Source organism: Salvelinus alpinus, chromosome 6, assembly GCF_045679555.1.
Source record: "Salvelinus alpinus chromosome 6, SLU_Salpinus.1, whole genome shotgun sequence".
NCBI classification, from domain to species: domain Eukaryota; kingdom Metazoa; phylum Chordata; class Actinopteri; order Salmoniformes; family Salmonidae; genus Salvelinus; species Salvelinus alpinus.
The window spans coordinates 65,758,340-65,782,568 of NC_092091.1; the positions used below are offsets into that span (position 1 = coordinate 65,758,340).

The 24,229-nt window shown below is 46.6% G+C and overlaps 1 protein-coding gene across 4 annotated transcripts in view; it reads left to right on the forward strand.

Moving 5' to 3' along the window:
* Positions 1-24,229, forward strand: part of LOC139579131 (F-box/WD repeat-containing protein 7) — a 120,473-nt gene that overhangs the window by 19,406 nt on the left and 76,838 nt on the right. The window contains exon 1 of one of the 4 annotated variants that reach the window (XM_071407436.1): positions 3,702-4,124. The exons of 1 other annotated variant lie outside the window; for it this stretch is intronic. In XM_071407436.1, coding sequence (XP_071263537.1) covers positions 3,858-4,124 — 267 coding nt within the window. In that variant the 5' untranslated portion in view covers positions 3,702-3,857. Of the gene's footprint in view, positions 1-3,701; positions 4,125-24,229 lie in introns of those variants that run through there. 2 more of the 4 variants (XM_071407438.1, XM_071407437.1) reach the window with 2 other exon arrangements.

Below are 24,229 nucleotides of genomic sequence, written 5' to 3' on the forward strand. Positions count from 1 at the left end.
CCTTGCATCTGCTATAGAAGGACAATATGTATTGCAAACAGCACCTTTTTCCCCTCCTGTAAATCCTTGCATGTGCTATAGAAGGACAATATGTACTGCAAACAGCACCCTTTTCCCCCTCCCTGTAAATCCTTGCATCTGCTATAGAAGGACAATATGTACTGCAAACAGCACCTTTTTCCCCTCCTGTAAATCCTTGCATGTGCTATAGAAGGACAATATGTACTGCAAACAGCACCCTTTTCCCCCTCCTGTAAATCCTTGCATCTGCTATAGAAGGACAATATGTACTGCAAACAGCACCCTTTTCCCCCTCCCTGTAAATCCTTGCATCTGCTATAGAAGGACAATATGTACTGCAAACAGCACCTTTTTCCCCTCCTGTAAATCCTTGCATGTGCTATAGAAGGACAATATGTACTGCAAACAGCACCCTTTTCCCCCTCCCTGTAAATCCTTGCATCTGCTATAGAAGGACAATATGTACTGCAAACAGCACCCTTTTCCCCCTCCCTGTAAATCCTTGCATGTGCTATAGAAGGACAATATGTACTGCAAACAGCACCTTTTCCCCCTCCCTGTAAATCCTTGCATGTACTATAGAAGGACAATATGTACTGCAAACAGCACCCTTTTCCCCCTCCCTGTAAATCCTTGCATCTGCTATAGAAGGACAATATGTACTGCAAACAGCACCCTTTACCCCCTCCCTGTAAATCCTTGCATGTGCTATAGAAGGACAATATGTACTGCAAACAGCACCTTTTCCCCCTCCCTGTAAATCCTTGCATGTACTATAGAAGGACAATATGTACTGCAAACAGCACCCTTTTCCCCCTCCCTGTAAATCCTTGCATGTGCTATAGAAGGACAATATGTACTGCAATTGACCGTGCTGCGCCACGCTACTCAGCTCGGCGACAAAAACGACAACGGTGTTGGGGCGGCCAGTGGCATTGTTTCCCCCTGCTGCGGATTCCATCTTTAAGTCATAGGCTAACATCCTCCAATAAGTTGACTCAGTTTTTAGCCATATTTCGACTTGTTCTTGGAGTTTTAGTTTCAGTAATGTAGGTCCCAGTCCTAGCAGCATTGGCTGTCATGGTCAGAAACATTTGTAAGTGTGCTGAGTAACTCGAGGTCCTAAAAGGCTTGACCTCTGACACATCAGCGTTTCGGAGCTTTCTCCTCACAGAATGCAACCTTAGGGACCCCGAAGGGAAGCGGTTGCACGGTCGTGGTATATACTACAGGAGTGAAGTGTGTTCTAGAAAAGCTCTGCTGACAGGGTGTGTGTGTGTGTGTGTGTGTGTGTGTGCTCATTGCTTTTGACCAAAATGCTTGAGCAAGTCAATTGCTTTGTTTACTGAGGATGAGTTACCACCATGTAGGTAAACCTAGCATATTCTCATGAAGAAGATCAGACCGTAGGTTAAGATCCTATAGGCTAATATAGCCCATCGGAGTTAGCATATTGACTTCCGCTTTAACTGTAACCACAACCATTAACCTTTTTATAGTACCGCTCAGTTGATCTCCCATCCCCCGTTCTACCTTAAACCCTGACCTCTAAATCTCCTCAAGCCTTGGAAGTTAACATCCCTCTGGAGGCTGTATAAAACTGTATGGCATTCAGGATAAGAGATTCCCTCAAACCGAAGGCTTTGGGCTTGAATTCCCCAGGACCCAAGGTTAAATCCCTCATGGCTGACATTAATACCATTTACCTTGGGCCTATCATGTTAACAGACATGAGCCTCAGCAGTGGGTCCATGGCACATAGTTTAGTAGTTGGAGATTAGCCAAAAAGCTCAGGTAGCCGGAATATAGACACGGGGGAGACATTTGCTGTAGCCTATTCAGGATGTGTTCGGAAACGAGCGGTTTTGTTGGTGTCTCTGTGGTCACCTTTATCCCCAATGGGCCTGCCTTGCTTGTATCCATGTGTCTGCACTCTTGACTGTTTACACTAAACCTCAGTGGGAAAGGTACTAATGCTGCTAGCTCCGCATTCAGACTAGAATCACACACTCCTACAGCGGGGAGGTCTTTTGTATTTATGAATTATTCAGTTGCCTGCCAACATCCAGAAGCAACACAAAATGAAGAGGCCTCTTGGTTCAAGAGGACTAGGGCTTTGTTTTTCATGACGTCTTTATTGATAAGGGAAGGGCAGCGTAGGGGGGAGTCAGTCAGCATTCTTTGTCAGTCAGTTCTGCCGAGTTGTGAAGACTCTGTAATCCCCACTGATCCAGACCTATTTCTTCTTTCTGTAGTTGAATTAGCAATACCCATAGCAATTATTTATTTCTCCAGCCTTTTGATTAGAATTTGAGGAAGGGCCACGTGCTGAGATGTGTGACCTATGTGGGGTATGGTAATGGAGTCTATTCCCAATAGGTTGACACACTATATTGAGAAATGTCCTAGCCGGCATGCAGCAGCACATTCTGTGGACAACATCGTCCCAGAAGAAGTAGAAGTGGAGGCAATTAAAAAAGTTGGAGAAGAGCAGGAGAAGTTCTAAGGGAGATTTAAACCTTCAAATGAAATCTCAAGTTCAAGAAACATTGGGAAACGGCAGCACTCCAAAAAGTTTATTTAAAAAATTGGACAAAAAGACGCCCCCCCTCATTTCACCTTTTTTATTTCCTGCCGGACAGGGTAACGTTTCGTCAGTTATGCCTTCATCAGAGTGTCTGCTGTAGGCCCAAAGCCTATCCATCCTGCCTCCAGCAGGTCAAATAAAGCCTCGATGAAGTGGCCATGGCACACATTCCAACATCTGTCTGCTGTGTGAACAGCAGCCCTAAATATCCTTCATCCGCCTCAGCATCATAGTCAAGGTTACGATGATGCCATAACTCCCTGGCCGGCAGCACGGACCAGTTCGAGTTTCTGTTAACCCTCACTTTAGATTTGATGCCGTCGACGGCTTCAGGCATTCATGAACAGGGGCCTAAGTGTTCCTCACACTCAGAATGAATCTCTCGACCTGCTGTTCGATCTACATACCACTTAGCTTAAATATGCTATGTACTAAAAATATTGATCTGCTTGTCATGAGTTGGCATGAACTGTCACTTATGGCAGGTGTCATGTCCCACTGCGATACTGTAACATTATGCCCCCCCCCCCCCCCCCCCCACAAAAAAAAAGTTACCTGACACGGACCAGCTGATCTGGACATTTCTGACAAATTGTAAATAGCTCTCTAAGGTATGTGATGACTGACATGACAAGAGGAACTGATGATGCACGACCCAATTTAGAAATGTCACCTTGTGCATTCTACTATCGCACCTTTCAAGAGTAAGTTGAAAGCCCGACTGAGTTCCTTAATAAATAAAGTGCCCCACAGTTTGGGAACCACTGCGTTAAGAGACCATGTCAAAGCAGCTGATTACAGTGGTAAGTCAGGGAGGAGCAGACAGGACGGGGGGGGGGGGGGGGGGCTGGTCTGGGGGATTGCACGTCACCCCATTGAGCTTCCTCATAACTGCAGTTTTGGACGACCGGTGAAACACATTGCTCCCCAGGGGGGGTCAGGGAGCCGGATTCCACAGTGACTCGTCGTTCCGAGGGGGCGTGGCCTATCCTGAGGCATGGCAGACAGCTGCTCTGCCTGACAGGGACCTCAGCGGTGACATCACGCCCTGGGATATTTTAAAAGGGGGCGATGAGCTGGGGAGCGAGCTCGGAGTGGACAGACCACCATCAACAGCGCACCGTGAGGGTTGTATTAGTGTTTTCAAGAGCTCCAGAGAGAAGAGTCGAATTCCCCCCGGCCACTTTGTACGACAACCTGCTCCCTGATTCCCCCTCTGGGATATGACCTACTAGCCCCTGTTCTTGCAATGATGAGGCATTGCCCCATACCCCTTTTCGCATCTTCCAGATCCCGAAAGAAGATGCCCAAGGCCTCTGGGAAAGAGAAGGCCCCCCTGGCAACACCGGAGAGCCAGGCCCTGGACATAGTGGCAGACCCAAAAGTGGTGGTCAAGGTGGCTAAGGAGCCTCCACTGCCCCCGCAGAAAGTGCTCCGGCTCTTCAGCATCAACATCATCACTCAGGGGCTGCCCTTCTGTCGCAGACGGGTGAGTGCTGCCGGGCTTGGGCCCAAGGTGTGTTAAGGGGGGTTGGGGTTGGCCAGATGCTTACAGACATGAGCGAGGAATCTCGCCTGTCACCCACATAAAATGTCAAGGGGTCACTCCGCACCCTGCTGGCTCATCTGTGACACAGGACTGCCGAAAGCAAAACTGTCTGCGGACTAGTGCAACTGTGATTCTGTTTTAGCGTCAAGGTCTCTTCCCCGTTTCCTCTCTTCTGTTGAATTGCACATTGTCAGTCTCTCAGTGTTGTTGTGTTTGTAGTTAATCAAGGTGACCGTTTTTGTCTCCATCTGACAGAGGTGACTTTTCTTTTGTTTTTGAAATGTTCAACAAGAGTCTTGTTTCTTCCCTGGGTTGTATTTTGTCAAAGTGAAGCACAGTGGAGGCCGTCTCAAAAAGACCTCTGACGCACAAGCCTTCTCAACATGGATATAAACACTGTATCTGGTTAGGAATAACCATGAATAACCCCCCCCCCCCACCTACTACATCTCTTCCCACTTCAGTCAACAAACAGTCATTTGTTACCTGTACTGTCTTGTTTCATTTAATCAAGAGGGAAAAGATAAAAGCGATAGTAAGTGTTGGCACTTGTCCTTGAACGTAAATGCAGTGACAGGTTTTATTCTTGTCAAAGCGTTTCATAATATGAAAACTATATTGCCAACACGTGAATGAGCGCAATAGCTTGTCAGTTTGGTAGAATACCTTATTCCCCAAGGACTTTTACTAAGGGTTTTGTCACAATTACATTGTACCGTGTTTTGTAATGCTAACAAATGCACACTACCCAATCCTTAATCATGTGCCTACTTCAGCAAAAATAGCTTTCAACCAATTTATTTGTATTTAAGTATTCGGTGTCTCTCTAAAACACGGTTTTATGCTACCGTGTGTTGTGGGTCGACTGCTGGGCGCAACAATGCACTTGTTGACGCAGTCATGTGCTCGGGCAGCCTCGCCCAAAGCGCCGTTCAGGACTCCTACATGTGACCTTAAAAAGGCTGCATGGTATCTGTCTATTTATAGATTATGTTTAGGAGACGGTGACCAAATGTATTGATCGCAGGGATAAACACCTGGCAGCTTCTGTAGTCCAAGGAAATATCGGTTGTCGATGTTTCAAGAACATAAAGTTGAACGTTTTATAGGGACAAGTGCATAAAAGACAAAGGCTCTGGATGTCCTCTATCTTGACTAGTCTTTTTATTGCTGATGTGTTTCAGTGATGTCATCTGATTTAATGGGAGAGGTGCTGCTAGATAGGAGGGGGGTTAAGTAAGTGACGGCCTGGACTGTTCAATGATATCGGACGCGATGGAACGTTACACCTCGACAACTGGCCTGCGGTTTTACTCCTTATGCTTAGCAACCAAAATTGAGCCGTTCTAATGTTTCGGGGGGAAAAGGGGCGTAGGAAAATGACTTTTGTCGTGTTTAGGTAAGCAAATCTTGCCGCTAAACCGGCTTCCATTTTGAGAACCCGGTCTCTTTATGCACCGCTTACGCCATGCTCGTACCAGCCCAGCATCCTTGCACGTACACGCTTTTTATTTATTTATATATGTGGCGCACTGCGGCAACAAGTGGAGAAGGTGCACACTTGTGAAAGGCTGACCAAGGCTTTGACTGCCATGTTGAGCTGATATCCTGCCAAATTGAATTGCGGCCCACACAACCTTTTTTCTAGTTCCCCTGTAAGGAATCAGACGTACCACAGCTTTTGTACCGCGTCTGTGACGCGGGAAATGTTGGCAGCCCTTGATGGGCAATTTGCACTTTTGTGACATTGTACTGATGTGAACCCTTAAGAACTTCATCACTTGGGGGAGTTGAATTGACTATAGCTAACAGCATTGGTATTTTCTTGTCAAATTAGACTGGCACCTCAATGTTTGGGTGTTGGCTACATCATAGTAAAAATGCCTTGGAGCTTAGACGAAGGGCTCTTTTTATAGGGGTTGCTGAGGGAAGGATGGGAGAGGACATGAAAGATTGAGAGAATAAAATTGTCCTCTTTACACCTCCGCTTCTGCAGCTTTCACAGAGGGAGTTGAGGGACAGAGTGAAGGATGGAGAGAGAATGAAGAGGACACAGCTAAAACAGCCCTCTCGCTCGCTCTTCCCCCACTCTCGCTCGCTCTTCCCCCGCTCTCGCTCGCTCTTCCCCCCCTCTCGCTCGCTCTTCCCCCCCTCTCGCTCGCTCTTCCCCCCCTCTCGCTCGCTCTTCCCCCCCTCTCGCTCGCTCTCTCCCCCTCTTCCCCCCCCCCCCGCCCCCTCTCGCTCTCCCCCCCTCTCTCTCTCTGCTGTCTGAGATCAAAGCCAGCCACTAGGTAAAACAGCTCAGAGACAAAGGGATCAGAATGGTAATTTGTCCTTCATTAGTGCTGTTTACGCGCTAGCTGCAGGTTCAAAAGCTGAGCCGAAATGGATCTAAGGGGGTGGCTAGGCAGGATAATATCCACTATGCTCTGTCTTTCCTGGCCACAGAGTCAGAATTAAAGATGTTTCTCTTTGTAAGTGTATCGCTCACTGTCCAATGGGATTCAAGTGGCACTCATAATAATCACGTAATCATTTTCTGCAAGGTAAAACAGGCTGTTTACATTCCTCTGTTACGCCGCATAACTAACAAAAATCACAAAGCAGGGTGAGCAACTGTCCAGGCATATGATGGCTATAGCCCTTTAACCTGTTAAACTCAGTGGTTGTTTTGGACCCGGTACCCTTGCCCTTTAAAAGGCTATGTTTGTGAGGTGATTCTCCCCAAGAATTTCATGGATGCAGAATGTCTTGACCTCCATCCAACAAGTGTTCATTTGTACCGTGTAATGTTTCAGATGTGTTGTGGGCTGTGAAATGGTGTTGAGGGTGTTAGAACTGTAAATAAGGTGTCCGGCTGGGTACCTTCTGTGTTCTCTCATTCTCCCTCTTTCTATTTCATCCCTCCCTTCATTCCTTACCTCCCACTCCTTTGGTAAGGAATGTTCTATGCCCTGTTTTCTACAACTGCTAGGGAACTTCAGCCTTGACGATAATTAGGATTTAATCGTTTGAGCTGAAGGTGAAATACACCTTTTGGTACCAACCAGACCTAGGCCTCCAGGGGAGCATGAAACGAGACACCCCTGGCACAGGGAACCGAACACGGGAAGAAAAAAGTTAGTTAAGGCCCCACCTCTGGCAGCCTCCGGATAGTAATTGGTTTATAACTAAAATAAAATAAATGTAGGATTACGCCACTGTTGCAGGTCGAGCTTAATCGCTGGCTTCCCGTTGCGAGAGTGCAGTTTCCCCCTCCAAAAGCAGTGCAGCGCCCTCGGCATGCCAACCACTCCTCCACATCAGGGGATCTTTGCCTTCCCTCTCTACCTCTTTCACTCTCTCCCACTAACTAAAACACTGCAGAATCCAGGCGTTCTATCAGCAATTTGCACACATTCCCCCAGTAAGATTAACTTTGTATGAAAAGACAAAATGGGCCCTTACAGGCTTCCCCTTTTTGTTCTTTAGTGGGTCGTGTTCAAGAACAAGTTTCTTTTGTTTTTGCATCTTTGTCGCTGTGTTAAAATGGTGCCAACTGCGAGGAGAGAGTTCCCCGAACTGAAAAACAGTCTAAACTTTGCCACTGCCTTCTGGAAGAACTTTGTCTCAGTAGACCAAACCGAACAGTAGCTAGGTCCCCCATGCCATGCCCAGTTGTAGGGCTGCTCTTGCTGGTGTGCCACGCAGACTCCATCAGACTACTGTGGAGGCAGCAGCTGGCTCCAGTGAATGGAATTGCTGGTATTTCTCTGGTCTCTATGGGACGTTAGAACTTAACTCCCCGGAGCTTCCGCTTTCGAGAGAGCTCATTCCTCAGAGTCCAAGGAGCTTTCACAAGACATTTCTGTCATTTCTAATGCGACAGTGTTGCTGCTGAGATAATTGCTGAAAAGTTTAGTTATTTTAACAAAAATACATTCATTAACTTCAGTTAACTGAATACATTATCATATGGTCCATAGCGATTTAGTGAGGTAGTTTGATTGTAAAAAGAATTGTCATGGATTTCGGTTTCGATTATCATTAAATGCATTATGAAATATTGACAGTAAAAATATATATATATTTTTTAAATAAATTCCAGTCAATCATTATGAACATTCAATTGCAAAAACAGAGACAATGGAATATTTTCAGTCAGGTCAATAGAGAAATAGGAAATGACTATGAAATAATGCGATGGATTTTCTTAAACAATGCAGTTCAAGAAATAGAGTTTAGAGCTTAAGTAAGCGTTTCACGGTAAGGTCGTATGTATTCAAATCAAATTTGAATATGGTCATTGTAGTTAATTACCAGGTTTCTGCACTGAACTAGGTTGAATATTTGCTTTATGCAAACTACAACTCCCCTTCAGGCCAGCATATCTGTCGTGAATGATTAGATTTCTCTCTAAAGAAACGGCGCGTTGGGCTCACAAAATTCCTGAATGGAATTCAAGTAATTGAACTGACATCGTCAATTAGTTGTTTAATAACCCCCTTCACCACCCAAAAAAAACCAAAATCTTGGTTAATTGCTCAGCAATAATGTTACATAACATTTGCTTCCTCTGTAATAGCTTAGCAATAATGTGTCTCCTGAAATGTAGGCACACAAGCTTAAGTTTGGTCCTTGTCTGAGGATATCTCCAGGATCTTTTGTATCGTCCTTCAACTCTGTCAATCTCCTGACATAAATAGCATAGGGACTTGGCTTGAGTTTCCAATTAACATGTGCCAACATAGGTTACGTAAACCTCGTTTCCCAGGCCGGAACAGGCATCCAGCTGTTGCAGTAGAGATGGTTATCGGGAATAAGACTTACACAGCAGTGCATTTGAGACTTGGTGTTAGTTTCCTGGCTCATCCTGCTGCCATGCCATTTTGGGTAAGATGATCTGGACCTGCCCATTACAGCTATGTGTCCTGTCCCCAGGGCCTTTTGCTGCTTGGACTTTCGCTCAGTATAGGCTACAACTTTCCCTAGAGACTCTGATATCAAGTGCAAAGCGGATGAGCTAATAGCTAGATCTCAAAAGCCGCGAAAGGAAACACTTTGCTATTTTGTCCGTTATAAATCCGTTCTTTGCCTTCAAAGTATTTTTGTATAGCCTAACGGGTACATGTTAGCTGTTGCGGATTTAGCAGTTAATCAGCCAAGTATGTAGTATAAAACAATTTGTTGTAATTGAGTGCTCATATGGCCTTTTTGTTTGTTTGTAAGGTTGTGTCTGTGTATGTGAAGCAGGGCGACGTGACACTCTTGGTAGGTGCGGCCTACGATGTTTGCTGCAAGCCAGGCGCAGATTGCAACCTCGCTGTCATGTCTTCGGTCACTTTTCAAGAACATTTCCAAGAGTGTTGGATAAAAGGGATATGAGATGGCACCAATTTTAGGATGTTAAATTCAACTTCGCCAGCGTGCTGTTTGTATACTGTATATGCCCTTGCGTGCTAACTGCTTAGCACTACTGTGTCATTCATCATACTTTCAAACAAGTTATTTGCAGAGAAAGCACAAAAGTTTGCACCTTTATGCCAACGAAGATATGTTGAGAAAAGCCCACACCAGGCCTTAGAGATCAGTGCACTGCCAGTTAACTCCCTTAACTCCCTCACGCTCTTCCCAAGACTCCAATCTCTGCAGTGGATTATTTCTCAAATCCATCTTCTGGTAAACACATTTACCAACTGCTTGCCGGTCGGGCCCAGCCATGTATTAAGTAAGGTGCCTGCGGCGGTCGGTCCAGATAAGACTTTTTGGATTTGAGGAGCTTCACCCTGTACTCATTTGGTGCTACATAGATCAAAATGGGACTCGCAATCCCTTGACTCTGCATCATGGCCCACCGAAGCAATCGTCTTTAGGGGTCTCGAGCGAGGCTCCTCGCCGCGTCGCTTTAGCGGCCCTATTCACGTTATTGCCGTTGACAGCAAGGTGTCATTTCAGGAGAGATGTCGTTAAAATGGAGGGCCTGGAGAAGCACTGAAGATGGTATATTTGCTGATGCAAAAAGACTGCGAGACGACAGGGCTTATGCTGGAATAATAAAGCACCCTACATTACTACTCCAATACCTTCTGAGTTGTGGCTTTCTTTTTGGATGAATTATTACATATTTACAATGCTATTTGTTTCTTTCGTGTCAGTATAGTGTCACGCTTCAACATGATGACCTTATAAATGTACTCTGCCACTGAGGACCGCATTCACAATTTCACGCTCTCCCCACACACTAGAAATCCAAGGTCCCTCCGACTAATCGGCCGTCTATTCCCTGCCAAGTAGAACAGGTTGCAGAGTATTGAACAGACCCGTACGCTTGTTTTTACTCTGTTATCCTGCTGGGCAGTGACACAGCTTTGAGCAGAAGATGAAACACAGACTCCCAGAGCGGTGTTGCTCTCACAGGGGGAGCCGCCTGTTACGTCCATTCAGTGGGCCTCGTGGTGTAAGACATGCCCTTGGCGACAGGGTCAGGCACTGGGCAGTCGGTCCGTTGTATCTGCAGTCTCTCCTTCCCCGACAAGTTCACTAGAGATAAGTACCTTCTGGGAGCTCTTTATGGCACCCTCGCCCACTTCTAATCCTTCAGTGTACATCTTGTCATTTTTCTATTACAGATTATACTCTTTGAAGGCTTTTATTCATCGCCCTCCAGCTCTAAATGCCCTTTTTCCCATTATCAGTAGCCAATCCGGTCTTCGCTCACAAACTGACCGTAAGTCCCCATCGCCAACTAAGTGTTGCAGTGCGATGGATACCCATAGCATTCTGGCTGCGCATCACAACCATCTGTCTTGCTGCTCCTTTACGCTCTATTAATAGAACCCACATAAGAACAGCTCCTCTCTGCCGGTTATGGCTCAGCTGCTGAGAGAAACCCACAACACGTTCGCCTCAGACGTACTGACCTCCCCTTCAGTTCAAAGCCAAGGAAGAAGTGATGGCGAAATGATGTCAAATCATGTCAAAGGGATTTGTGGGGCATGGACTCGTGCGGTGTTCCCCTGGTGTTAGCCGTCTTGCTAGCTAGCCTCACTAGCGCCCGCCTCCCTTCCCGCACCTTTGGCGTATTTGACCATATCCGTAATGTCTATATGGGCGGCTGGCTGCCACTTTCATCTCTGGATTTGTGATCTGGACAGCTGATGCCCGGCCCCGTTCAACCCCCACCCTCTCTCCTGAGGCGAGGACCAGAGCTCTGCTCCCTCACTCCTGGGAGAGGTGCTGGGATTCCATTGCCCTTGGGCTCCAAATAACACTGAAGGGGGGGTGGAAGGGAGGAAGGCATCTGCTCCATGCTATTCTAGGCAGACCAATTCCAGGGCAGAGAGAGGGAGAGCGCCAGCCAGCAGTTCGGCCCAACCAAGCTGTTCTGTCCCCCACTAAGAAAATGAAGAGGCAAGTGTTCGGTAGCCTGGGAGGACGGTCGGTTTTCGTGTTTCTTGTTTGTAGCAGCAGTCTTATCGAATCATCTGTTTAATTTCACTTCCTCTTGACCTGATTTTGTTTGATTTCCTCTAATCTAATCAACAAATACGAGTTTTCTCTTCTGTTTACCCACAACGAATCATGGTAAACAAACACTGTTCTTTATCAGTCAATGTTCATCAGGGTGTACTGGAAAACAAATCAAATTTTATTTGTCACATACACATGGTTAGCAGATATTAATGCGAGTATAGCGAAATGCTTGTGCTTCTAGTTCCGACAATGCAGTAATAACCAACGAGTAATCTAACCTAACAATTCCACAACTACTACCTTATACACACAAGTGTAAAGGGATAAAGAATATGTACATAAAGATATACGAATGAGTCATGGTACAGAACGACATAGGCAAGATGCAGTAGATGGTATAGAGTACAGTATATACATTTGAGATGAGTAATGTAGGGTATATAAACATAAAGTGGCATAGTTTTAAGTGGCTAGTGATACATGTATTACATAAAGATGGCAAGATGCAGTAGATGATATAGAGTACAGTATATACATATACATATGAGATGAGTAATGTAGGGTATGTAAACATTATATTAAGTGGCATTGTTTAAAGTGGCTAGTGATACGTTTTTACATACATTTCCATCAATTCCCATTATTAAAGTGGCTGGAGTTGAGTCAGTATGTTGGCAGCAGCCACTAAATGTTAGTGTTGGCTGTTTAACAGTCTGATGGCCTTGAGATAGAAGCTGTTTTTCAGTCTCTCGGTCCCTGCTTTGATGCACCTGTACTGACTTCGCCTTCTGGATGATAGCGGGGTGAACAGGCAGTGGCTCGGGTGGTTGTTGTCCTTGATGATCTTTATGGCCTTCCTGTGACATCGGGTGGTGTAGGTGTCCTGGAGGGCAGGTAGTTTGCCCCCGGTGATGCGTTGTGCAGACCTCACTACCCTCTGGAGAGCCTTACGGTTGTGGGCGGAGCAGTTGCCGTACCAGGCGGTGATACAGCCCGACAGGATGGTCTCGATTGTGCATCTGTAGAAGTTTGTGAGTGCTTTTGGTGACAAGCCGAATTTCTTCAGCCTCCTGCTGAAAACGTTGACTTGTTTCCGAGTACTTCAACATAAATGAGCCTGGTCATTATTGATGACACGGCGATCTCTCTCGCGTGCATATCTTGCATGTCTCGACACTGTGGCCTTTTACAGGTGAATATGAGTTCTCTCTCTAAAAGCTGCATGCATTCGTCTTTCCCGTGGTATGCTGTACGTGACGCAGTGTGACCAAGGCCTGCTCAGTAGGCTCACGACCGACTGGCCCAGGTCGTAGTTCAGTCACGGCCCTTCCCACCTGCAGCAGGGCTGCCTGGAGGCACTGACATTTCCCACGGCAGGCGGGGGCAAGAGGGGTTAAGAAGAGACGTTCTCCTCCCTCAGGAATGTGTCACAGGGCCTAAGCATCGCCGTGTTCCCCAACCGGAGAGAAACTGAAGTTGGGGTGGCAGCTATAAAACCCCTCTACACGCACGCTGATACACACTGCTCTGCTTCTCAGTTGTCGTCTCTGGTGTACGGTACCTCAGGGTCTACTCACTACTCTGCAGACTAAACTGAGTCATCATTACCAACAACTACATCCAATAAGTAAGCCTGAGGTTAAACAAGACTGCACTGTCGTAGCCTGTTTTCTCCTTGCTGCTTCACTAACGGCTCGTTTGGGAGTCTGTTTTTGAAGTGAGTCAGAGGCGTAGCGTATCGGGGCCCCTGCACCTCGCCTGTGATCTAGTATTGCTAAGCACTTGTGTCAGGAGCCACACAGAGCCGAGCTGCTCTAGAAGTTTTGGGATATTTGGGCGTTGTGTTTGTGCCGGCGTCTCTAAGCTGCCAGCCTGAACCCAGAGTGGCTAAGCTACCCTGTCGCCTCTTGATTTTCAATCAACAGTTTCCAAGGAACTGATGCTATGCTTCTCACTGAGCCCCTCGCGCCACAGCCCTCACTCTAACAGTGTGTGTGTGTGTGTGTGTGTGTGTGTGTGTGTGTGTGTGTGTGTGTGTGTGTATATATATATATACTGATCAATGAGAATCAATCTTCCTCATTGATCAGTTGTCTCTGGCTTTGATCGCCATGTGGCCGAGGAACAACAGACCCCCCCCCCCCCCCCCCATTATAGATTTTTCTCATGTGTGTAATTATGCCTGTGCAACACTGCCCCTACTCCCCGCCTCCACAGCCTTGTGTTCTGGGCTGGGATCCCATGGTTGGAAATGTGAGCTGGTTAAACGTCTGTCTGGTCCTCCTTTTCAAGCCTCAAGATCTGCTGCTACTCCCCTTTTAAAACCCACCCACCCATCTCTCTGTTGCTCTGGCTCGCGTGCCTAGCCGGCACGTAATTGGGTCGTCAGCAGCAGTCGGACACAGCCGGTGAATAGATAGCCAACCGGCCGGCTGTAATTGATGCGGCTGTCTGCATGGTTTGTTTAATCTGTGCATAACCCCTCCGTCCCTCGTTCTCTGTGTGTGGTCCCCCTGGCGCTGCTCTGAGGGTGCAGGTGCTGAGAGTTTAGAGAGAGGTGCAGAGCGAGAGACTGAGACTGAGAGAAGGATAAAGAGAGGGAGAGTGGGGGGTCATAGGATCCTGTGAGCTTTGAGCTGGCAGGTGATGTTGCCTCTACCTCTCCCTGCCCTCTCTCCCTCTGCTCACTCTTTCTCTCCTCTCTCCATCTCAATTTAATTTAAGGGCCTTTATTAGCATGGGAAACCAATGTTAACGTTGCCAAAGCCAGTAAAATGGATAATAAACAAATGTGAAATAGATAATAAATGAACAGTTACACTCACAGAAGTTCCAAAAAGAATAAAGACATTTCAAATGTCATATTATGTGCAAATAGTTTCTCTCTCTCTCTCTCTCTCTCTCCACCACCCGCAGTGAACCCACTGTAGAGTGCAGCCAGGCTCAGCATTGGTAGTAATAAAGATGGCCTTGCACAGCAGAGAGAAGCACAGCAGGCCCCGCCTGCAGAATATAGAGGACAGAGGAGCGACATTGCTTGTTCTGTTGTTGCAGACGGCTGAAACTCCAGTGTATTGAACAGACTAAAGAAAGACTAAACAAATACCTCTGGGCGGTTTGTTCAAGGAGTGGAGAGCCTTTGTTGCTTAAAATGAGTGTGTGATTTGGAATGAGTTGTTCAAGTAGACTTTGGTTTTGAACAACGGTACTGGTCAGTCCGGGTTGGCTGGTATTCTGTCAAATATCTCCTATAGTGGGTTCAGTTCACCCATTTGCCAGGCTCACTGCCTCGTCATGCCTGTCACCAGTGCTGGTAATGACCCTCCATGCCTTGGCTAGAGTGGAGCTGCTTAGGCTGCTCTGTCTAACGGATCCCCAGTATCAGATGAGCTCCCACCCATTCAGTGGTACCAAACTAGTTGAGACCAGTCGTTAATGCTCAAAGGTCATTCATGTGAAGTATAGGCTTGTCTAACTTTCTACGCCTTCAACCTTGCTCGAGTCACGCGTCACATCCACCGCGGTTCAGTGGCACCGAACGAGTCGTGACTGACGTCGCTGGTGAAGTGTAGGCTGACTTTTAGCCCACGGCTTCACCCTCACCCTGCCCGTAACTGTATTCGTGTCTGGCGGCCATGCTAGTGTCTCTGGGTTTGCCTGCTAAGGGCTCTGCGATGAACAGCTGGACAGCCAGCGGTTTCTGCAGCACAGACAGTCTGGTGCCAGCTGGTCCGCCATCTTGGCTCTGGCATACGGAGTGCGTGAACGCAGGACCCTATCGAACCTTGTAGTATGATTTCTGTGATATCCCATAGATTTGGATTATTTGACTATACATTGATATCTCAACAATGTTTATGCTACAGTGTGAAAATGGACACAATTTCATCTAATTTCAAAAGAAACCGTGTAGTAAAAATACATTCACTTTTTCTAATCCTGGAAACCTTGTTACTGGGTTCAGTTGAGTAGTGCCTCGCCCACTCCGCTAACAAAACACAGTGCCCTGTAATGCTCTTCACACATTGAGGCTTTAGAAAAAGAAGGGGCTCCTTGGAGCATGCCTTGCTCCTCCTGGTCCTGCACATGCATATGAAGTGGCTTTTTATTATCCTTTACCCTCGGTGCTTAAGGCGTCACTACAGACACCCACGTCCGAATCCAGGCTGTATCACAACCGGCCGTGATTGGGAGTCCCATAGGGCTGCTCACAATTGGCCCAGCGCCGCCCGGGGTCGGCCGTCATTGTAAGAAAGAATTTGTTCTGAACTGATTTGCCTCGTAAAATGAAGGTTAAACATGTAAAAGGGAGAGAGGAGGAAAGACTCTGCTTCCGTCCTTTTTGTTTCTGCTTTTATTACCGCTATACGAGTGTCCTTGGAAAGAGAGTGTGTGTGTGTGTGTGTGTGGTGTGTGTGTGTGTGTGTGTGTGTGTGTGCTCTCACATTGTATTAGTTAGTCTGCATCCCTGGATGTGAAGGAGCACTAAGGGGCCTTGTGGTTGTCTAGTCCTCAGATGTACTGCGTATTCATTCTGAATACAGACAGACCTCTCACGCTTCCATCGATCTCCACATGTCCTCTACCGACGTGTCTAGAACTGAAGGCCTCCTAAGACTAACGTTTAGGCTGCAGAGGGAAACCAATGGGTACAGGGACAATGTTAATGTCTCTGTTGGGAAGAATCGAGGCAGAAAGGCAGACAAACTTGTTGCATGTCGTGATAAAGTAAGGAACGACTTATCCAAGGAAACGCAATGACAACTCGTGAGGATTTCGTGGCTGCCGTAGTTAGCGGGCACACACACACACACACACACACACAGTTAGCTGACCATGTTTTGAAGACGTTGGAAACCCGAGGTCTCTTCTCACATTTGATTATAACCGTGTATCATGTGGGAGATGTTACGCCAGGCTTCAACTTCCCCCCTATTTATAAACCCTGCTCCGTTTTAGAAATGTCTCCCCTTGCCCGGGCTCGCCGTGCCGTCCACCTCCCCGTCTGAGAGACCTGCGTCATCACCCAAGTAAAGGCAAGCGGCACATCGCATCTCTTCAGTTCAGAAGGCCACGCGTTTGTCCCAAATGGCACCCTATTCCCTGTATAGTGCACTACATTTGACCAGGGACCTGCTCAAAAGTATTGCACTATACACGGAACAGGGTGCCATTTCAGACGCAGCCCAACTCCCACATCTCTTTAGCAGCCTGAACTTTGTCCACCTCCACCATTGCCTGCCTACCCAACCAACCAGGCCTTCCTTCCAGCACGTCTTCTCTCCAAACTTGTTTCTCAAGCTCCCTGTCCAATTAAGGACAGCTTCCCCCTCTTGGCTTTCGCTGTATTTAATTATACATAACATCAAGGCGCCCAGGCACAGGGGGGAGATGGATGTGTTTTCTATGTAAAAGCGAGTCGCCAGCTTCTCACTAATGTAGCTCCGGTGACTCAGCCGGCTATTAATAGGACCCTGCCTGTCAGTTCCTTGAGCCCTCAGGCTTTGTGTGCAGTGATAAAACAATGCTCATCATCCAGCCGCTCTCCTCTGCCGTACTGTAGCGGACCGTCCTTGGCAGCAGGGAAGACTGACCACACGTTGGCATGACGGCCGTCATTGTCTTGTGCAACATTCGTCTGCGACTAAGTTGAGGGACAGGCGTTGTTGGGTACGAGTGACTCCATCTGTTGGAAGACTAGCCGAGATCAAGGCAGCCATTTAAACCCCACCTTTAGCTAACCACCGCAGGGACTAGTTGACATCACTGACCTTGTCTAAAGTCCGTTTCTTCACCGTCAGGTTCACTTGTGTTTTACATCAACTTTCTGACCCTTCATCACAACAGCCCTTTTCTCCGTGTTAGAGAAGGGGACATTCCCACTATTAGTCAAAGGCCCATTCCCACTATTCCCTCTGTAGCTGGAATGCTGTGGACCTTAGATCCTGACCCCGCCAGGCCAGTAGATTGATGAGGGAGAAGCGGGAGTACCGAGCAGCTGCTTGTTGCCGTGTTTTAAAAAGTCAGGTCAGGAGACGTCTGGAAGAGGGAGGAGCATTCTCTGAGGAAAACAAACCAGCTGAGGAGGATATGATATCCAACTTAATGGACTTCAGGTGGACCTACCCGTCTCTCTCTGTGTCTGTGTCTGTCTGTCTGTCTGTCTGGCATCTCTCGTTCTGCTTGTAGGCTCCTACATCTGTACTCATTGGGGGAGGCGAGGCTAGTGTCAAGGCAACCCTTTCACACCTCTCCACGTCGCATCTAAGGCATTTCTGTTGTGTGTTGCTTGTTACTGCAGACCACTTGCACTGTCCGTATTTCCCCAAAAAATCATTCTGGTTTAGTAGTACAGTGAGACAGCTCACTCACGTTTACAGACATACAGGACCCACTTCGTCGTTCGACTTTGGATAGCCTTACAGTTTACTGAGGGAGGAGGAATGCAATTACTTCCACCCCCCATTTTCCCGTTCAAAGCATCGTACTGAGCAGAGGGGCGAGAGCTGCATGTCTTAGAGTATTGATTGTGTCCGTATGTAGGTCCAGTGGCTCCCTCTCTATTCTCCCACACAGTCCCCACTCTCTCCTTCACCCTCTCTCTCTCTCCTTACCACATATTACCCCTCCTTCACCCTCTCTCTCTCTCTTTACCACATATTACCCCTCCTTCACCCTCTCTCTCTCTCCTTACCACATATTACCCCTCCTTCACCCTCTCTCTCTCTCCTTACCACATATTACCCCTCCTTCACCCTCTCTCTCTCTCCTTACCACATATTACCCCTCCTCATCCTCTCTCTCTCTCCTTACCACATATTACCCCTCCTTCACCCTCTCTCTCTCTCCTTACCACATATTACCCCTCCTTCACCCTCTCTCTCTCTCCTTACCACATATTACCCCTCCTTCACCCTCTCTCTCTCTCCTTACCACATATTACCCCTCCTCATCCTCTCTCTCTCTCCTTACCACATATTACCCCTCCTCATCCTCTCTCTCCTTCCTTCCATCCCTCTCTCTATGGACTTGTCTTATCTCTGGCCAACAGCACCCCGATCCTCCCTTTCCTGCGGACTGGGTGGGCTCTTCATTAGCCGTAGCTTAATGGAATCATTCAGTCTTCAAACCCATGATGAGGCTGAATTTATTTCTGAATGCCACTGCGTTCCTCAACTGTCCCTGTCGCAAATGCAGGTTGAACTAGCATTCACAGAAACTACAGACCAACGCTGGGAGTGATTTAATATTGACCTAAAAGTCATTTCTGGGCTATTTGCTGTGTGATGTGGTTGAGGATTAAGACTTAAGGGTTTGACAAGTCCTACTGTTACCGTTTCCATTAGTCTGGTCTAATATCCGTAGAGCTCAAACTTACTGAACAAAGAATGTAGCCCATTTGATTGCTGCCGGACTTTTCCAAGTAGCATAATATACGAACTTCCCTGAAACAAGATGTGTTATGACAGCTGCCAGACAAATACACTTCTGGGTAGAACAGTTGGTATAGAACAGCTGTAGATGAACTCTGCTTGGTAAATCCTGGCGTTTTAGTTTTTCTAACAGTGCAGTATGCTGCAGTGCCTTCTCTGAGTGATATAGGAAAATGACTTCATCCTCTTCCTCTGCAGCTACATTCAGATTTCTAGACTCTGGCAGTAGTTCTTCATTAAGATTTCTAATTGGAAGGCTGACAGACTACCTCTTTGCAAGCATACTGTTTGATGCCTGCCAGTTGATTAGCTAGTTCCTCACTGCTCCAGAAAGTAGATTTGCAATGAGTAACATTCAACCATGATGAGTGTTTGTCTAATTTGATAAGGCGATAATGACATTACCAATCGAAGGATGTCTGCATGCGATTTTTCACTCGACGTTCCACTAGTGTTTTGAGACTCACGACTTGGATAAGAGACTTTGTTTACACTAGAAACTATCGCACAGAATGTTAATTGCTGCTGGCTTTACTTGTTCAAAGCAGCCATCAAGTAAACACTCTTTGGAGATTTCTTTCAGAAGTAAAATATTCATAGAGCATATTGTTTTGACCATTATTGATGACAGAGTGTGAACAGTGCTTTGAAACATTAATGCTATTTACCATTGCATAACTGACCTATATGAAACATTCATAGTCTAGAGAAAATGCCTCTGCCTCCACTGGGTAGATCTCAAACAAAGGACCTATTGCCAGTGGACAATACTTAGAGCAGAGTTTGTTATGAAGAAGGAGCAATGCAACTGAATGAAATGTGTAGCAACTACGTAGGCTAATTTAAGAAATCATTTCAGTATCACTTTGTTTGGGTCCCATCTTGTTGATCTGAATAGACTTTTGTCATTGTTGTGAAGACTTCTAGCTCTCTCATTCTTCTCCCAGGAGCCTAGATTGACATTTACTGCACTCTCGCGCTGTGCTCAGTCAAAATATATGACTGGTAGTGCAGCTCTGGGTCGTAAAAGCTTTGGAAGTCCAAACATTCTGAAAAAGATGGCCTTTTCACACAGTGTTAGGACAATGCTCTATTAAGAGTCACCCTCGATGCCATTTTGTGGTCTCTAATGCTTGAAGAACTGGGGATCTGAAATTGAGGGTTGTGACCCTATGGGTGATTGGTTCAGCCCTCTGCATTGCTCAGTCTCCCTTTGTGACGGCACCCCGATTTACTCCCCTTGTTTTACTCCTTACCACTTCTAAGAACACATTTATCTGGCCCCAATGAGTTTCCCCAGTAACTTAGAGCAAGGTATTTCTTCAAGGTCATATGTGAGTCATTTCTGCCCAGTGCCCACCCTCCCCTAAACCCCTTCAGGGAGAAGGATCACTCTTACTATCCATTTGAAAAAAAAATCCTATTTTGGGCCTCCCGAGTGGCGCTGTGGTCTAAGACACTGCATCGCAGTGCTAGCTGTGCCACTAGAAATCCTGGTTAGAGTCCGGGCTCTGTCACAGCCGGCCACGACTGAGAGACCCATGGGGCGGTGGACAATTGGCCCAGCGTCGTCCGGCTTAGGGGAAGGTTTGCGCGCTGACACGGTCGCCGGGTGTACAGTGTTTCCTCTGACACATTGGTGCTGCTGGCTTCCGGGTTAAGCGGGCATTGTGTCAAGAAGCAGTGTGGCTTGGCTGGGTCGTGTTTTGGAAGACGCACGGCTCTCGACCGTTGCCTCTCCCGAGTCCGTACAAGACTGTAACTACCAATTGGATTCCACGACATTGGGGAGAAAAAGGGGTAAAAAATAAATCATATTTTTTCCTTGTGGTCTATTCAGCCATCAGATTGCAATAGTTAGTCCTGTCATCTGTATTCCAGTAAGTCCTATCTATCTTAGGCTGTGCCAAGGTTCTATCTATCTTAGGCTGTGCCAAGGTTCTATCTATCTATCTTAGGCTGTGCCAAGGTTCTATCTATCTTAGGCTGTGCCAAGGTTCTATCTATCTTAGGCTGTGCCACGGTTCTAGCTATCTTAGGCTGTGCAACTCCCGCCTTATACAGGGATCAGAGGAGGCGAATGCTGTCTCTTTGGCCACCCCTGCCTTTTGGAAAGTCATTGGAATCACTAAATACCCTGCGGTCAGTCAGGCAAGATGTCAGCCAGCCAGGCTGGGCAGTCAGTCAGGCTCTGTGCGGACCAGGTCCCCACTGTCAGCCCCTGGGGGACCATACTGTACACCCTGGTGAGAATTCTCCCTCCCAACAAACACTGGACTGAATGTTCCCTCTATTCTTTGAAAATGAAATGTGGTTTGTTGCCAGTGAGATGCAAAGAAACTCAGAAAATCCATCTGAGGTGCAATAATGTGACTGACGGCTTAATTTGCTATTTGACAGATTCATTGTTGGTCTGTTGGAATGGTTGTCACCTGAAGAAGTCTCTTCCCAAATGTGAAATATGACAAAAGTTTATTTCAGTCAGCAATGGACACGTGTTCATTTCTCACACTTTGTGATTTCTTCACACCCCAACTGAATAGCTTATGCTAAACCTTCTGTTTTTCTTTGTTTGATAATCACAGTGCTTTAAGCGCATCCTCGAATGTTCCGACTCGTGGCCTGCTTTCCCTCCCCCCAAAAAACTCCTTTCTCCGTTCCTCTCCGTATTCAAATGGGTCCATTAGTATGGAAAGCACCGCCGCCTCTTGTTTATTTGGATGTAGTCTGATGATTCCCAACCAACCCCACGCTTTATCATTAAGACAGACAGTCTAGAGCTGATATCCAAAATAACAACGTTAAGCCGGCGCAGTCCAAGTCACTGTGTCATTACTGAGTCTACGGGTTATGAGTCGGAGCGATTTCAAAGGAAGTTTGCTCGTCATCAATCCGTATAGAATAGCAATAGTTCACTGTTTTCATAGTTCTTGTTTGAGTCGTTTAACCTCTCTGTGGATCATGACGAATTGTCCCAGTCTTCTGGCATAGCTCAGACTCTTGTCTCCTATCTGATTCACTACTGCATGATGGGAATCTGGCATGGTGTATTTATTCTAAGAAGCAGTCTTGCATGGATATTGTATCACTGTGCCGTTTGTCACACACTGCGTGTATTTGTCTGGTCGTCATTAGGGCTGGGAATTGCCAGGGACCTCACCGTACAATAGTATCACTATACTAAGGTGCCGATACGATATGCATTGCGATTCTCATTATTCTATATGTTTTGCGATCCGATACTGATTTTTATTGCGATTCGATGTTCCAAACGTATTGCTCCCCATATGTCTGCTGCAGAGGGACTAAAGAGAGCCATGAGAACACGCGTTTTGTCATGGAAATAAAAGTGCTGAAAACATATTGCCTCCCTAATTTAAATAGAAGATGGAGAACAAGCTATGAGGGGAAAATCCTGGAGTTTTGGAGCAGGTACAGGCAACTAGCGCACAAATAATATTGTGATACTGTCAAAATAATCGTCAAAAATAATATCCCGTTATGTAACTATCAATTTTTCGCCCCCGATCACTAGCAGTCATTTTCATAGAAGGAATACGTTGGCTTTTCATTCAGTGAAATCACCACCTGTTTCCTTTCTTGAACGTGAACATGGGATGGCTTTGTGCCTGTCTGGGAGAGGACAATGAATGCAAACCTGCCATTATGTAGGAATAGCAGTGTGTACATTGCTTCAATGCAAAGAGAGCTTTGCCTCATAATGGAAGTTAATGACGTGTCCAATGCCTAACAACTGTCCTCTCTCTCTCTCTCTCTCTCTCTCTCTCCATGTTCCTCTGCCGTTGTTGATTCCTGCTAACTCAGGTAAGCAGATCTTATGTTTGTTCACTTTGTTTTCTATATGTGTAAGCCACACAACCCTCCAGGCTCATTGTCCTCGGACTCCTCTGCATCATTTGTCAGTCAAACATACATTTGTCAGTCAAACATGTACCTTTGTCATAACACCCTTTGTGACCAGGGTGAACGGGTGTTTAATCACCACTAGGGGGCAATACTTACTTACCTACAAGCTCACTCACAGAGAGAGAAGCATGCAGCAGCTCAGCCCAGTGACACCCCACCCCTTCCCCGTCCTCATGTTACTCCTCTGTTACTCAACCTGACTTGTGGTTGGTTGTAGCACCACGGCTCATTCAGCCCTCTGCTTAATTGCCTGTCCCTGTTCCATTTACCAGTGTACCACATTAGAGGTGCTTTGTACCTGTGCGTTTTAACAAGATGCTGTGGGAACGCGCCAGGCTAGGCTGATTTAAACGAGCTGCAGTTGATTGGATTAGGGCAGTGACACCCTGAAGAGAACCCCTCGGGTCATCGTTTGGTTTTGTCTGGCTGCAGCAGTGTGGACCTTTCCCAGCAACCACTTTGCGTGCTTTGAGACAGTGCCTGTTCTGCTCTCTGCCAACTGGCCATCTCCCATACACACACATTTGTATGTATGTAGAGTGGCCCTGTCAATATACACACACACACACACACACACACACACACACACACGGTTTAGAGCCCCATTGAATGTGCATGTTGTTATGACAACTACAAGTGCATGCAGCGCTCAGTCTTGCATTAGGATGTTGAGGGTCACTTTTTCTCTCTCTCTCTCTGTCTCTCTGTCTCTCTCTCTCTGTCTCTCTCTCTCTCTCTGTCTCTCGGTCTCTGTCTCTCTGCAGAAGGCAGACCTCCAGATGAATATGATGTTGGTCATGAATGACTGAGATTCACAATACCAGGAAAAATACGATGTGGATGAGAAATGTGCTTTTTATTTCTTCAGAAAAGTTTTGAATTTAGCCTTTTTCTTCGGTAGTGGTTTTTCTTTGAATATCAATTTCCATTGTGAAGGCAATTGAATGCATTGGATGTATGTTCTCAGTTGAACTATTAGGGAAGGAAAGAGGACATTATGGTCTTTAGCTACATTCATAGTAAATGGAAATCAAGCAAATATGTGTTTTTGTAGAGAAAGGCCTGTTTAACTGACTTGTTCATGTAGACGAATCGTCATTCAATAGAGAGGGAAGTGGACCACCAACTGTGTTCCCTTTGACTTAACAGCGTTATTGGCCCCTCTTACATATTACTGAGCTCTGTTAACCACTCAAAGGAGAGCGTGACTGAAATGCACTACATTCAGTGCCTAGTGAAATGAACTGCATTCAGTCAGTG